General features: G+C 46.5%; 7 protein-coding genes across 7 annotated transcripts; 5 read left to right on the top strand and 2 right to left on the bottom strand.

The window, feature by feature from the left end:
- Nucleotides 1-47: 47 nt before the first annotated feature.
- On the top strand, nt 48-513 carry FPRO_14703 (uncharacterized protein; the record flags this gene model as incomplete). Its single annotated transcript, XM_031219758.1, has 2 exons — nt 48-443; nt 499-513. The coding sequence occupies 2 exons, from the start codon at nt 48-50 to the stop codon at nt 511-513; spliced, it is 411 nt and encodes a 136-aa protein (XP_031085485.1).
- Nucleotides 514-1,569: 1,056 nt separating this feature from the next.
- Nucleotides 1,570-4,132, top strand: FPRO_14704 (uncharacterized protein; the record flags this gene model as incomplete). The annotated part of the gene is made up of 5 exons (XM_031219760.1): nt 1,570-2,313; nt 2,367-2,570; nt 2,622-3,148; nt 3,218-3,729; nt 3,789-4,132. The coding sequence occupies 5 exons, from the start codon at nt 1,570-1,572 to the stop codon at nt 4,130-4,132; spliced, it is 2,331 nt and encodes a 776-aa protein (XP_031085486.1).
- Nucleotides 4,133-6,308: 2,176 nt separating this feature from the next.
- FPRO_14705 (uncharacterized protein) lies at nt 6,309-7,951 on the top strand (the record flags this gene model as incomplete). Its single annotated transcript, XM_031219761.1, has 4 exons — nt 6,309-6,359; nt 6,411-6,636; nt 6,689-7,041; nt 7,100-7,951. 4 exons carry the CDS (start codon nt 6,309-6,311, stop codon nt 7,949-7,951), a joined length of 1,482 nt encoding a protein of 493 aa, XP_031085487.1.
- Nucleotides 7,952-7,968: 17 nt separating this feature from the next.
- Nucleotides 7,969-8,556, bottom strand: FPRO_14706 (uncharacterized protein; the record flags this gene model as incomplete). Its single annotated transcript, XM_031219762.1, has 1 exon — nt 7,969-8,556. One exon carries the CDS (start codon nt 8,554-8,556, stop codon nt 7,969-7,971), a length of 588 nt encoding a protein of 195 aa, XP_031085488.1.
- Nucleotides 8,557-9,182: 626 nt separating this feature from the next.
- FPRO_14707 (uncharacterized protein) lies at nt 9,183-10,100 on the top strand (the record flags this gene model as incomplete). The annotated part of the gene is made up of 1 exon (XM_031219763.1): nt 9,183-10,100. The coding sequence occupies one exon, from the start codon at nt 9,183-9,185 to the stop codon at nt 10,098-10,100; it is 918 nt and encodes a 305-aa protein (XP_031085489.1).
- A 453-nt stretch (nt 10,101-10,553) lies between these two features.
- FPRO_14708 (uncharacterized protein) lies at nt 10,554-11,048 on the top strand (the record flags this gene model as incomplete). Its single annotated transcript, XM_031219764.1, has 1 exon — nt 10,554-11,048. One exon carries the CDS (start codon nt 10,554-10,556, stop codon nt 11,046-11,048), a length of 495 nt encoding a protein of 164 aa, XP_031085490.1.
- Nucleotides 11,049-11,571: 523 nt separating this feature from the next.
- FPRO_14709 (uncharacterized protein) lies at nt 11,572-12,776 on the bottom strand (the record flags this gene model as incomplete). The annotated part of the gene is made up of 3 exons (XM_031219765.1): nt 11,572-12,072; nt 12,127-12,702; nt 12,768-12,776. 3 exons carry the CDS (start codon nt 12,774-12,776, stop codon nt 11,572-11,574), a joined length of 1,086 nt encoding a protein of 361 aa, XP_031085491.1.
- Nucleotides 12,777-12,853: the final 77 nt, after the last annotated feature.

Genomic DNA, 12,853 nt, shown 5'->3' on the forward strand with positions numbered 1-12,853 from the left:
TCTACTCACTCCTTTGTATTACCTAAAAAGACACTGCCAGCATCAAAATGAAGGCTTCTATGGTCATCCTTACCGTCTTTGCTGCCATGATTGCGGCCACCCCTGTGCCGCAGCCGGAGCCGCAGTGTGCCGGTTGCGAACCTTCAGGCAAGGGGGCGTCTGAAGCTGGCGCCAATGCCAGCAACAATGGCACGAACACCAATGACAACAATGCTACCAGTGGTAGTGACAGTAGCAACAACAACACCAACACCAACAACAACAACGTAAGTGTTGGTATTACCAACCCTGGGGGCAGCAACGGTGGTGGCAACGGTAACGGCAATGGCGGTGGCAGCGGCGATACTGAGCCCAAGGGCTCCTGCAAGGCCTGCATTGACTTCTGCACTGGACGTGGCGATCTCATCGACGGTCTCTGCAAGGCTGTTGTTTGCGGTATTGATGTGAGCACTATACTAAGCCTTATCGTAAAGAGCCTCTGCGACTAACATCCATTAGTGTATCGTTATTTGAAAACATCATATCGAAGCCGGTCAATCCGCTCAGCCCTCATACTAAGATGATTTAGTAGGGCGGTGGACCGTGGACCGTGGGGCGGGTGGGGTCTTTTATTTTCTTTTCTTGATTTGGAGGGTGAAAGGGGGCGGAAAATTATTGTGTGTCAATCTTTGTAGCAAGTACCGTACCGCAGTCAGTTCAAGTACAAGTATATCTACGGGAGCGGGTCACTTCTATCACGCCTCTTTCGGCCATGCACCGGTTTGAAGAAGTACAAAATAAAAGCTTTTGTCACGCAACCCATCTGGTAAATCTCGCTCGGCCTAACTGTTCTCCTCCATAGAAGTGTTACTTAGATTTGAACTTGGCCATGAGCAGCCGCACATCGCACACCTTGCCTCATTGTCATCCGAGACCTTTCTTTCCGTACTTCTCACCCCAGTCACACTCCCAAATATGAAAGCTAGGTCATGATTTATCTACATCTACCTGACTGGAGTGCTCATCCAGATCCAGAATTACCCCTCTGCGCAGGGATCGTCTATGACATACTAAGCATATGAACCACATTGTTTTCCCCATTATACTGTAGACGCCCTGTCGCCCTGCTAGGGCGGCCGTAGCTGACGCGCGCCATCCCTCAAGGTTACAACTAAGACAATTGTCTAAGGTTCTAGCTGGCATATCCTTCAATAGATATGTGACATGACTCCTGCATACAATGCCGTGCCTTATCACCCCATTTCGAGAAATGAGAAACTGCAAGCGACCAACCTCTTGTTCCGGATGATAAGACACTCGGTTTATGAGGCATTTATGTCTATGCAAGGGCTGAATAGATCACACCTTACTGGTCATGTTAAGCTGCACCAAGACTTACAACATTCCTGATGTCATGTTACCTTACGCAGCAACGCGCAAACGAAACAAACAAGGGCGCCAACTTATATGCAGCAATGGCACATATATATTTCCATGTAATCAACCATTCTTTTTGTTCAAGTTATCCTTATTCTTTACCCACTCTTCCTTTTCATTCAAAGCTATTATCACTACCTACTGTCTTAAACCATGTCCAATGCCGCGACTACTGTATCCTCTGGCCATGATAGCCTTCCGTTCGTTCCGCAGAAACATAAAGCTGAGACAAAAGTCACTCCCATCCACTCCGTTACCATTCTACCCGATAGTGATACCTTTGGACGGGATGTAACTGACTGCCCCGACCGATATATGGATCCCCGAATTACCGACAAACCACAACTTGGTGCCAAGACAGAATGGTACTACATACAGACACATCTCCATGGTGCTATGTCTACCAACAAATCTGGGGATCCTATCCATACTGTTATTGTTTGTCTTTTCCGTCAAGCGGCCGACATCGAGTTAGATTCGAAGACAAGGGAGCATAACTGGGCTGTCGTTTATGCGACCCTAGACTGGAAGACGAGAAAGTATAACACCTATTCAAAGGTACCCTCCAACCTACCCAAACATCTTTTGAAGTCGCTGCAAGGTAAACATACTGGCCTCAGCAAAGCAATCCAAAGTATGCTTGACGCTGGGCCTAATTGCAAAGATGTGCCCTTATTTATCCCCGACGATCTGCTATCAAGCCCTGTGCAGGTCCATCAACATGACAAGGGAGTTGGGCCAGCATTGCATCTTGAATGGGACAACGGTGCGATTCTATTTGGCGAAAACGGCTCATACCACCTCAAGGTTCCTGAAATCGAGCTTGAGATTCAGGTCCACGCAACAAAGCCCGTCATGCTTCATGGCCACGACGGAGAGACACTCAACGACAAGACCGTATGTACCTTCCTGTAATGGTCTCGGAATATATAAGACTGACTTATTCGTAGGGAGCGATGTTCTATTACAGCTGGCCCCGGACCCTAGGTGCTGGGGTGTACAAGGGGGAAGCGGTGACCGGTACAGCCTGGGTAGACCACGAATATTCTTTAGCAGGGGAGGAAACTAAAGAGCAACCGGCAGCCTTGGGATACGGCTGGAACTGGATCTCCCTGGTCTCAATAGTCAAAGATATGGAGGTGTGCATTACTCAGGTTTGTCTATCTATCCTAATTACCTTGCTTTTCTAATCAAATTACTCACAGGTACTTGATGGCAAGGAAGTTCTTGAGCAATATGTTCTGTACTACGACGAATTTGGTCAGCGCCACCAGCTGACTGAATTTACACTTATATCGAGCGAGCCTTGGGAATCAGGACATACTTTCCAAAACTTTGACACCTGCTGGAAACTTGGGATACCCAGCCTTAATGTTAACCTGGAGATTGTGTCGGTCACACAGAACCAAGAATTCCAGACTTGGTTGCGCATGCCCTCTTTCTACGAGGGAGCCGTTCGATTTTCAGGTACTTGGCAAGGCGCACCCATCAACGGATTTGGGGCTATGGAGCTCGTGAAAGGGACAGATATGTCTAAGTCCATGGAGCAGATCTTGGAAAATGCGACCTCAGTCGTTCGACAAGAACTGGAAGCCTGGATCCCCTCTTCGATTCGTCCAGGTCACTTCAAACATATTACCAGAGTGCACTTTGATCCTTACGAAGAAGAGAAGATTCAGCAGAACATCGTTGATGGATTCTATATGCTAAATGACAGAGGCGGCAAGAACTGGTGAGTTTCCTCCACTGCTGGACCCTCTCCGAGAGAGCTGAAGATATGGCTGACATGACGCGTGCGCAGGCGACCCATGCTTTTTGGTGCTGCGGTTGGAATAGTAGGTGGTAACGCGAACGACTGGAGATCCTTTCTGGTTTTGCCGGAGCTGATCCATACGGCTTCGTTGATCATTGACGATATCGAGGATGATAGCGACACGCGTCGCGGAGGACCTTGTGTGCACAAGGTCATCGGGGCCCCGACTGCTATTAATGCCGGATGCGCTATGTATTTCTGGGGAGAGACCATTATTCGAGACAACGAAGCCCTGTCTGACTCACAGCGTCGGGACATCTACGCAATGTATTTTGAGATGATGCGAGTCGGCCACGCCGGCCAAGGACTTGACATTGCGGGAATGAGTATGGACAATCTCCCAAGTATCCAGGATGCTGAGAGAATGCTGGCTCGGGTTATCAATCTGCATCGATGCAAGAGCGGTATTCCCGCATCCTTTTGCGGTTTTGTCGGGGCAATTGTTGGAGGAGGAACTCCCAAGCAAATTGAAGCACTTGGGGCTTACGTTCAAAACTTGGGTAAGATCTTCCTTGCCGTTATCCATATCAGAAAGGAAATTTTATTAATATTTGTTTAGGTATCGCTTTTCAAATTCGAGATGACGTCTTGGATGTCCTTGGCAAGGTCAAAGGTAAAAGTGCAGCAGACGATCTCTACAACCACAAGATTACCTATCCAGTTGCTAAGATGTTCACACTGGATCACCCCGACCGTGAAAAGTGGTTTGGCTACTGGCAAGGCCACAATGTACCGGCTCTTGTCGATGCTCTTAAGTCCTCTGGTACCTTGGATAAGTGTAATGAGGATATTGAATACTGGGTGCGAAAGGAATGGGATCTCATTGATGCACTTACCCCCAATTCATTCAGCAAGGCTTTGTTAAGTCTGTTTGCTGAGTTTCTTATCTCTCACCACTATTAATTGAGTTCTACGACTACTAAGCACTTCGGGTATCTAGAGCGTATAGCTTGACATACAATAGTTATCCTAGAGTCTATTAGGTCTAGGATGGGAGAGAGACTTACTCTATCGGGGTATTATAAGTTATTTACAAGAGGTACAGGATTATATGTGGCATGCAATACGAGATTAGGTTGTCTTTGGACTCATATACGTGGATATAGAGTTATGAAGGAGATGTGGATCATGGAGACTAGAGAATAAATGATTTTGGATTCTTGGAGTTTATGAGAAAGGATATCGGTTGAGATTTCTTTTGTCTATGTGAGTGCGAAAGTATACAACATGTCTATGTCGCAAATACTAAGATACTAGAGATGTAGTTGTGAATAAATGGCTGGACAATCGCTGCTATTGCCGTACATGAATCATGCATCAGTAGAACTGGTTATTTAACTGAGTTGATGTGCATTTATTTGGCATGAGGGACAGTAGGTAAGCAGCAATCACTGCGTCCGCAGCGGTTGTGGTGGGTTAGTGGTGCGAAATACCGCTTCTTACACTGTTAACACCATTGCCATAAAAGGGAATAGAATGATCATCAACTTGTTAATATATAGAGGAATTGTGCACCGAAATGCAAAGCATGTTCATCGGTACAGGGGCCGGTTTCGAAGCAGAAGAATGAAACACCAGAGCGTACTTACTTAATCAGAGTTAGATGTACAGAGAGATGCTTGCAGCCATGGAAGTCCATAGCACAAGGTAACCGCTTACCGCGACAAAACAGGCCTGGGCAGGGTTTTGTGTATACCACGACTGCATGTCTGTAGGGTCGGTGGCGTAAAGAATCTTGAGTGGATCTAACTGGAGGATTCCACTCAGGTCGCGGGCAATCAGTTGATCGCAAATGCGTTGGGGACGATAGGGGCGCATGTTCGGTAGATGGGGCAAATTTACACCAAGCTGCTTCCACTCACTGAACGCCACTGGAGTCTGTCCGAGGTCTAATCGGCCGTTGTTGAGTTCAAAGCCATCAGGTTTCAACGTAGAGGCGCGCAACTCGGTGGGGTCGATACGGCGCGAAGTTGCGGGCAGAGCGTAGAGAAAGAAACGCTACATAAGCTATTAGCTGTAGGGTCTATTAACTTAAAATGATACTTTTATTAAAATTAATTAAGGCAATATATTAGCTATTTAGTATAATAGCTTAAATTAGCTTTGTAAGCCTATTTAATAATAAGTATATATCTTAGATAAAAAGAACTTTAAATATATTTCTGAAGAAAAAAAAAGAACTCTTTTAAGAGTTATATTGTAAAACTGCAATCTATAAAGTTAATCTTTAAGATATAAATATAAATAATAAATAAAGATATATTACTTTTTTTCTCTTTATATAAGCTTTTATTTATAAGCTTTTATAATAACTATTATATCTTACTATAAGCCTTAAGGGATTATAAAGAAAACAAACTAAGAGGTATACATAACAATATAACCTTCAGCTTGTATCTCTACATATATGCTATAATATAACTCAATAAACAATAGGGCGCCTATACATTTCGACCTTTAAAGGGATAGATGGGATTTAAGTCTAGGCATCAGAGGCCTTCTCACCGTAATTGGATCTCGGGCCCACAACAACAGGGCGTCATCGGGTTTGAAAGCCGAGGTTGTGGTAATCATAGACTACGAGTACACCACTTCGGTTTCGCTGTCCGGTGGTGGTGCCAACGGTTGTGACGAGGTGATGCGAGAGGGCTTAAAAGAAGCTTTAGCCCCAAAATAAAGGCTAAGGGCTGCGAGCAGCAACACTTCTGGTAGAACTGGACTGCAGCAAGTGTAAATATAAGCTTAAATCCTCGATTAGATATATTTGCTGAGGAGACTCTCTAATAGTTATAGTATTTACTCTCTGTATAGGCCTTTACTTAATGTCAACCTAAAATCCCTAATTGTAGTAGCCTTCTAGCTTACGCGCGCGGTTATGACATCAAGGCGCAGACTAGAGGCGCAAGGCTGACATTTGGAGCGGGGAGACTCAGTACCGCGAATGCCGATGGATTCTTCAGCAGAGAAACTTGTGACCTTTCCCACAATTAGAGGTAATCGCAATAATCTCTCTGACCTAAATAAGTTAATAAGACTTCACTGGAAGTATTGGCTTGGATTACTCCGCATGTGAAGCTGCATGATGGTTACTTCCCGCGCTTGTTTACCTTGCAGAACCGCCAAGACAAAGGTGAGAACCACTGGGTCTACATTGAACCATCCTGGCTGACGACTATCATAGTGCGACCTTAAGAGACCGACATGTGGCCTCTGCTCGAGGCGTGAAATCGTTTGTGGCGGATATGCGTCGGATTCTGACTTCATGTTTCGTGATCAAAATGCAACGGCCAAAGTCAATTCTGAGCGAGCACGTCGTGGTATAAAACATACGACCAATCGGCTTTGCCTCTATGATACCAATTCTGTCGATACTTTATGCGTCCTGAACGTCGACGCTCTGCAAACTTGTGAGCCCCCTTCCTTCTCTTGCCAAAGAACGGAATCCAGCTAACCAAAAAGCTTGGCTGGCCATTCCCAGTCCCGTTCTTTTCAAGCTGGAGGACAGGATACTGGATAAATTCTACGCGGAATGGGTCTCGAGACCTTGCGCAAAGCTGAAGAATCCTGGATACCTTGATTTACTACCCGAGATGAAAGCCAAGGCTGCTCCAGCCTCTGCGCTGAACCTTGCAGTTGAGGCTTTTGCGTTAGCCAATGCAGGGAAGTTCATGATTTGCAATGGAAACCTGAAGCAGATGGCATTTTCGAGATACGGTGCTGCACTGGCGTCTATTAGAAACGCGATTCTGCACCATACCCTCGTCGCAGATGATGCTACGTTGATGGCGATCATGACTATCGACATGTTTGAGGTAAATATATCGTCAACTGAATAGAACATGGCATTGGGAAATTAACGAACAACTCTAGGTTGTTTTCATGGTCAGAGAAGAGCCCCTTAAACTTCACAACAATGCGATCGAGTATTTGCTTGCAGTCAGAGGAGCTGAGCAGATCGAATCCGACGTTGGACTTGCCATCTATCGAATGGCAAACCATCGTTTGCAAGTGAGACAACTCGGCCTCGGACTCGAACCTTTACCAGTACAGTTGGCCTGTGTCAATATGCTGGATCTATCCACCCCAAGATATAGTCTCAGCAAGATGCAACTTGAAGCTCAACAAACCCTCTCAATATCCCAAGATCTCGGTTCCTTTCACTTGGTAGAGTTGTCACATTTGATTTACCAAATCCAAATGAAATTGGACGAGTATGAGCATTGGAAGGCCTGCCTTCCTGCATCCTGGACGCCAAAACGTATCCGCCTTGCTGATCATAGCGAGGTTCTTCAGGCGTTGATAGCGAGTTCTTTGCCATTTACAGACTACATTTTGATTTACGAGGACTCATTCATTGCGCATCAAATGTCGTTTTTCTACCATGGACAACTAGCCTTGAGGTCGGCATTGATTGACGCTCTTTTTGCGATGAGAAACATGTCTCTGGACCAACTCGATTTGGATCGGGAAACTGAGATACATCAAAAGGCTACATCAAACTTAGCAGATATCCTTGTTGAGTCGAGCACCTCGTTATTGGCCTCTATCCAGCTTGATGATTGTGGCTCACTCTATCTCACTCAGGAAAGGATCACTCTCTGCTATACTCGTGCGGTATGCTGGGCTCTACAGCAGAATAAACGTGTATCGGCTAGAAACAAAGACTTTACGTACAGACTTGAGAATTGGATTCGACAACAAATTGCTTTGGCCTGCCAATAACTCAACAGACCCGTTACCTAAGCTGGGACAGTATCTAAGCTTCGTGGCCCGCTCGCCGGCCTCGCTTTCAGACTCTTCTCACTCTCCCCGCTTCTAATCCTCTTGATCAAATCCATCATATCAAAATCTACACCCAGCGGATTCGTCAAATAGGCCTCTGACTTCATATACTCCGCCGCTTCCTCCAACGTATCAAAATTCTCAACCTGCAACTCAAGCGTATTCCCATCAGGATCATGATAGTACACACTGGTAGTAGGGCCATGATTGATGCACCAAAATGGCTCAATACCATTTTCCTTCCGCTGAAGATAGGACATGGCGAGGTCGGTGAGGGATGAGTAGGAGAAGGCGATGTGCTCAAGACCGCATGTCTTTGGGTCTTTGTTGGCGATGTCCATGTTGACTATACCAATGCGGTGATGTTCATCATCGTAGGTAAGGAGATGCATGAAATCATTTTCAAAATTGATTTGGGCTTGGAGAAAGGTCTGATAGTAGGATGAGAGACGGAGGAAGTTGTTGGTACGAAGTACCACGTGTGCTAATTTTACTGGCTTGAGGACAGTCTTGCCTGGGTTGTCGAAATCAACGGAATGTGTCATTTTGATGAATGTGTCCGCGTGATGAGAGAGATGTGTAGATCGATAGTTTGAACTCAATTCCTATGGATGCTTTATATCCCTACTCGCAGCCCCCACGGAAGGCCTCAATCGTCCTCAACACAGGTCAAAACTCATGGCCTAGTACTGTAGAGGTTAGCGTCTTCCTGTCCCTCCAGTAAACCTAAAAAGGCCATGCATCCGATGTGAGACCTAGACCTAAAGAGGTCATGCGTGCGTAAAAGTGATCGACAATCACTTTTGTCGATCACCTTTCCAGCCTCTGGCTCCTACCAACATCTTGGTAATAGAACCAACAACACATCGCTGGAATGCCGACGATACCGACTCCGACGTTCCCGTTCAGGCTTCAACACGATACTGCAAGACCTAGGATCGAAGCAATGTTGACCAGATATAATGCTTCATTATGACGTCAGGCAAATGCGCTACAGCTATTGGTGGTTGTGACTACCCAGGTAGGGCTGACTATGTTCGTCTCACAGCAGACGTAGTTGCACTCACATAAAGGCCAGGCCATCATCACGTTCGGCTGTAGTGCCAAATCAACTTAAGTCAATACATTATCTGCCTACCGACAGAGCAAGCTGCTTCAATACCTACCAGAAATGTCCCCCAACAGAGTATCATTTGGACTCGCTACTATTCGCAACGCAGATGAAAGCCTCGAGGCTGCAGTTGTAATCAAGCAATGGGTGTACCCACTGTCATCCCTTGATGAGTCTTTCCACGGTCGCACCGTCTGTGACCTGCTCCAGGATTGGTCTCGGGCGTACTCTTCGCTGCAACAGTTTGCATCACGTGTAGTCAACGGAGATGCACAAGTCGTAACAGACCGAATTCAGCTCAAAGACGCAAATTTTCATACGCCAATCCGCTACCCCAACAAGCTTCTTGCAGTCGGGGCCAATTATTCGGGTCATCTGAAAGAGATGGGTCTGTCTGTGGAGAAATGGGACCCTATGCCGTTCTTCAGTTGTCCGCCTACCAGCTCGATCGTGGGACCCGGAAAGACAGTTCCTCTTCCACCGACGACCAACCAGTTTGACTGGGAGTGCGAGTTGACAGTTGTGATGGGAAAAGGGCTCAGAAACGCGACTCAAGAGCAGGCTGCAGAAGCTATCGCTGGATACACTATTGGCCTTGATCTCAGCTGTCGCGATCTCTTCCAGACTGGTCCCCAAGGCTTGGTGGACATCATACGTGGCAAAGCACAGCCTGGAATGAAACCTTGCGGGCCCCTCTTTTGGCCTAAGGAGTGCATTGGAAATTTGGATAATGTGCCTGTCAAATTGTGGCTTAACGGTGATTTGATGATGGATGGGTCCACCAGCGAGATGATTCGGAGCCCAGCAGAATGCATTGCTGAGATGAGCCAGATACTGCCTCTGGACCCTGGAGATATGGTGATGACTGGAACGCCTTCTGGATCTGCTAGATCGCATGGAAATAGATGGCTGGTGAAAGGAGACTGTATCAAAGCTCAGATAGGTGATATGGAACCCCTAAATGTTGAGGTTTACTGAATCATCGCGGATGGTATCGCCCCCGTTCGCTAGACGTCTATTTGAACAATCTTCTTAAGGCTATGAACAATATTTCTAGTCTTTATTATCCACATAGCATATCCACAGATCATTGTCAAAACCAGTGAGAATGATAAAACGCTAGTATAATCTTAAAGTTACAAGAGATGTGATATTTGCGACAAGGCCATTAGCTAGGACCTCAGATCAGCACCCAGAACTTAGATTGAATAAGAGGCTTTCTGATGTCATCGTCAGCGCACTAAAACAAAAGCTCGGTAAGTCGGGTTCGGCCTTATTGATTGACGCGAGTGGCAATCATGTTACCCTTGCCGATCTGAACACCTTTCGGAAGTATCGGCTTGGGAATTATATAAGAGCAATGGGTGAAGCAGCAGATTCAGCTCATCCAACTTGAACAAACAGCATTCAATCTTACCTTTAGCTGCCGCAATGGCGCAACTGCAGCCAAAAAAGCCACAATCTTTTAGTGGCATCAATCATCTAAAGCTACCCTGCCACGACATCCTCGAGACTGGAAGGTTTTACGAAACTATCTTTCCTATGACGCGCATCCTGCAATACAACCATTACACGCCAGACCACAAGCTCTTTGCCATCATGCTCACGCACGAGCCCACAAAGCTCATCATCGAGCTACGCCATGTGCCTGGACAAGCTGAAGCGCAGAAGGGTTGGGACCCTATTACATGGGGCGTGGGTACTCGTGCAGACCTGGAAGAGTGGGGGATGTGGCTGGATGGGCATGCGGTGAAGAGGAGTAAGATATTCACAGGGATAAAGGGCTGGGTCATGGCTTGTGAAGACCCTGATGGAAGGATTGTGAGGTTGTATGTGGAAGACGAAGATCATGAGTGGACGGACCACCCTGATCAGGATGAATATTGGCTTGGAACTATTGTGGCGAATCCTACACAGGAGTCCTAAACCTGAGATATTTAGAGAAGCTGAACATCTGTATATTCACAGAAAATAAGAGAAAATATCCTGCCGGATATAGCGGCTTTATTGGATTATATATTGAAGCTGGTGATCTTTTTAAAAAGTGAGAGGACTGTCAGAGGCATCTCCTCTCTGCCAAAGCGCGGCTTAATATCGATCCCCGTTTTAGATTGACGGGAATGATCTGCAGGATCCCAGAAAACTTACATCACAAACGGCTAAGCCTAAAACCGCCGTGCATCCGAAGAATAGATGCAGCTATGAGGCTAAGTGAAGAATCACACTATTTTCCATCGCCACTCACACTTGCACACAGGCAAATCCAGTTATTGTCCTCCGTTGACCAAGTCTCCGCAATCCTAGGCCAAACCCTGGGGGCAAATGCGGATTGATCATCAAAAGCGGGCTTTTGATGTCACATAGCGCAGGCCACAAGCGAAGTAACCTGAATTACATAGCTATCAAAAGTAGAATAGTTACCAATGCTATCCTATTCTTGGAGGTTTTCTTAATCAAGAAAACCATCTGGCACTTCTGGGCCCCAGACTGCTAGGCTCTCATTTCCTGCCGGTAAATAAGAAACTGGCGTATCCTTATTAACCAAGTCGCCGTCTGCATAATGCTCAATCATGTTCCCCGTAGTATCCCACCAATAGTCAAAAATCTGGCTTCCCAAGATATGACGTCCAACACCCCAAACGCTTTTGTACCCTTTTTTCGCTAGCCACTCATGGCCTAGCTTCTGGGTATCAAAATCATGAACTTCGAAGGAGCAGTGATGCACATGAGATTTCTGACCTGCTGGAATGGTACTCAGGAAGATTGTATGATGGTCGACGCAGTCGTTTCCTCTGTCTATGTGAGCGAAGAGTGCTACCTCGCGTCTGCTGTTGCTACTGTCTTGGACGTAAAGCATATCGGTGGGTACAAAGTTGAAATTTCGAGTATACCAGTCAAGCTGCTTACCAAAATCCTGGACGCAGAGTCCGTAATGACCAAGCTGTTTTCCCTATCAGTACTGGTGCAAACAGCTGGATTTGAGTAAATATTTATGTCATCTGACCTTGTGCACCGCTGCTGGTCCCTCGCTAAACCGCTGGAATCTTCGTTTGCGTGGCTTCTCATCTTCAAAGTTGACTATAAGCCTGTCGGGCATCTTTCCCACTTCGGCTGGTTCCTGTCCGTGGATGAAATTTATTGGCAAGCCTTCGGGGTCGTAGACAGTCACCAGCGAGCCGCCTCCTGGTGCATCAGCAATCTGTTGAATTTCACTAGCTCCCTCGATCTTAGAGGCTTTGACAAGATCATCATAGGTCTCGACCTCGAATGTCCCGCCGAGGAATTGTTTAGGCCCCTTCTGCGCATAGTAGACATACTGGTCGACCCCATAGCCTCGGAACCAAATGGCGTCCTCGGTCTCCTTGGCCGTAATCATGCCAAAGTCGTAGAGAAAAGTGCGGATGTTTTCAAGGTCTGGGTGCTGGTAACGCATATGCACCAGCCTGGTCGTGCGGATCTGATCCAACGGGCTGATGCCGTGTTTCTGCTGCCACTCGGCGGTAGTAGTCTGTCCACTGGTGTCATTGGCCTCAACATCCAGCACCGAGGCGCCAGTATTGAATTTCAAGATAGTTGGAGTCTGGTAGGTAGCCAGTTGTTAGCAGCGGTGGCGGTTCAACAGCCCCACAGTCATAAGATACTTACGCTAGTCATTGTGATCTTGTCGGGAAAGTCGCTGCTGTGTTTTGAAGATATGATATATTGGCCAATGTGTTGTTATTGTCTCTAAG

Source organism: Fusarium proliferatum (assembly GCF_900067095.1).
Source record: "Fusarium proliferatum ET1 genome assembly, contig: FPRO_scaffold008, whole genome shotgun sequence".
Classification (NCBI taxonomy): domain Eukaryota; kingdom Fungi; phylum Ascomycota; class Sordariomycetes; order Hypocreales; family Nectriaceae; genus Fusarium; species Fusarium proliferatum.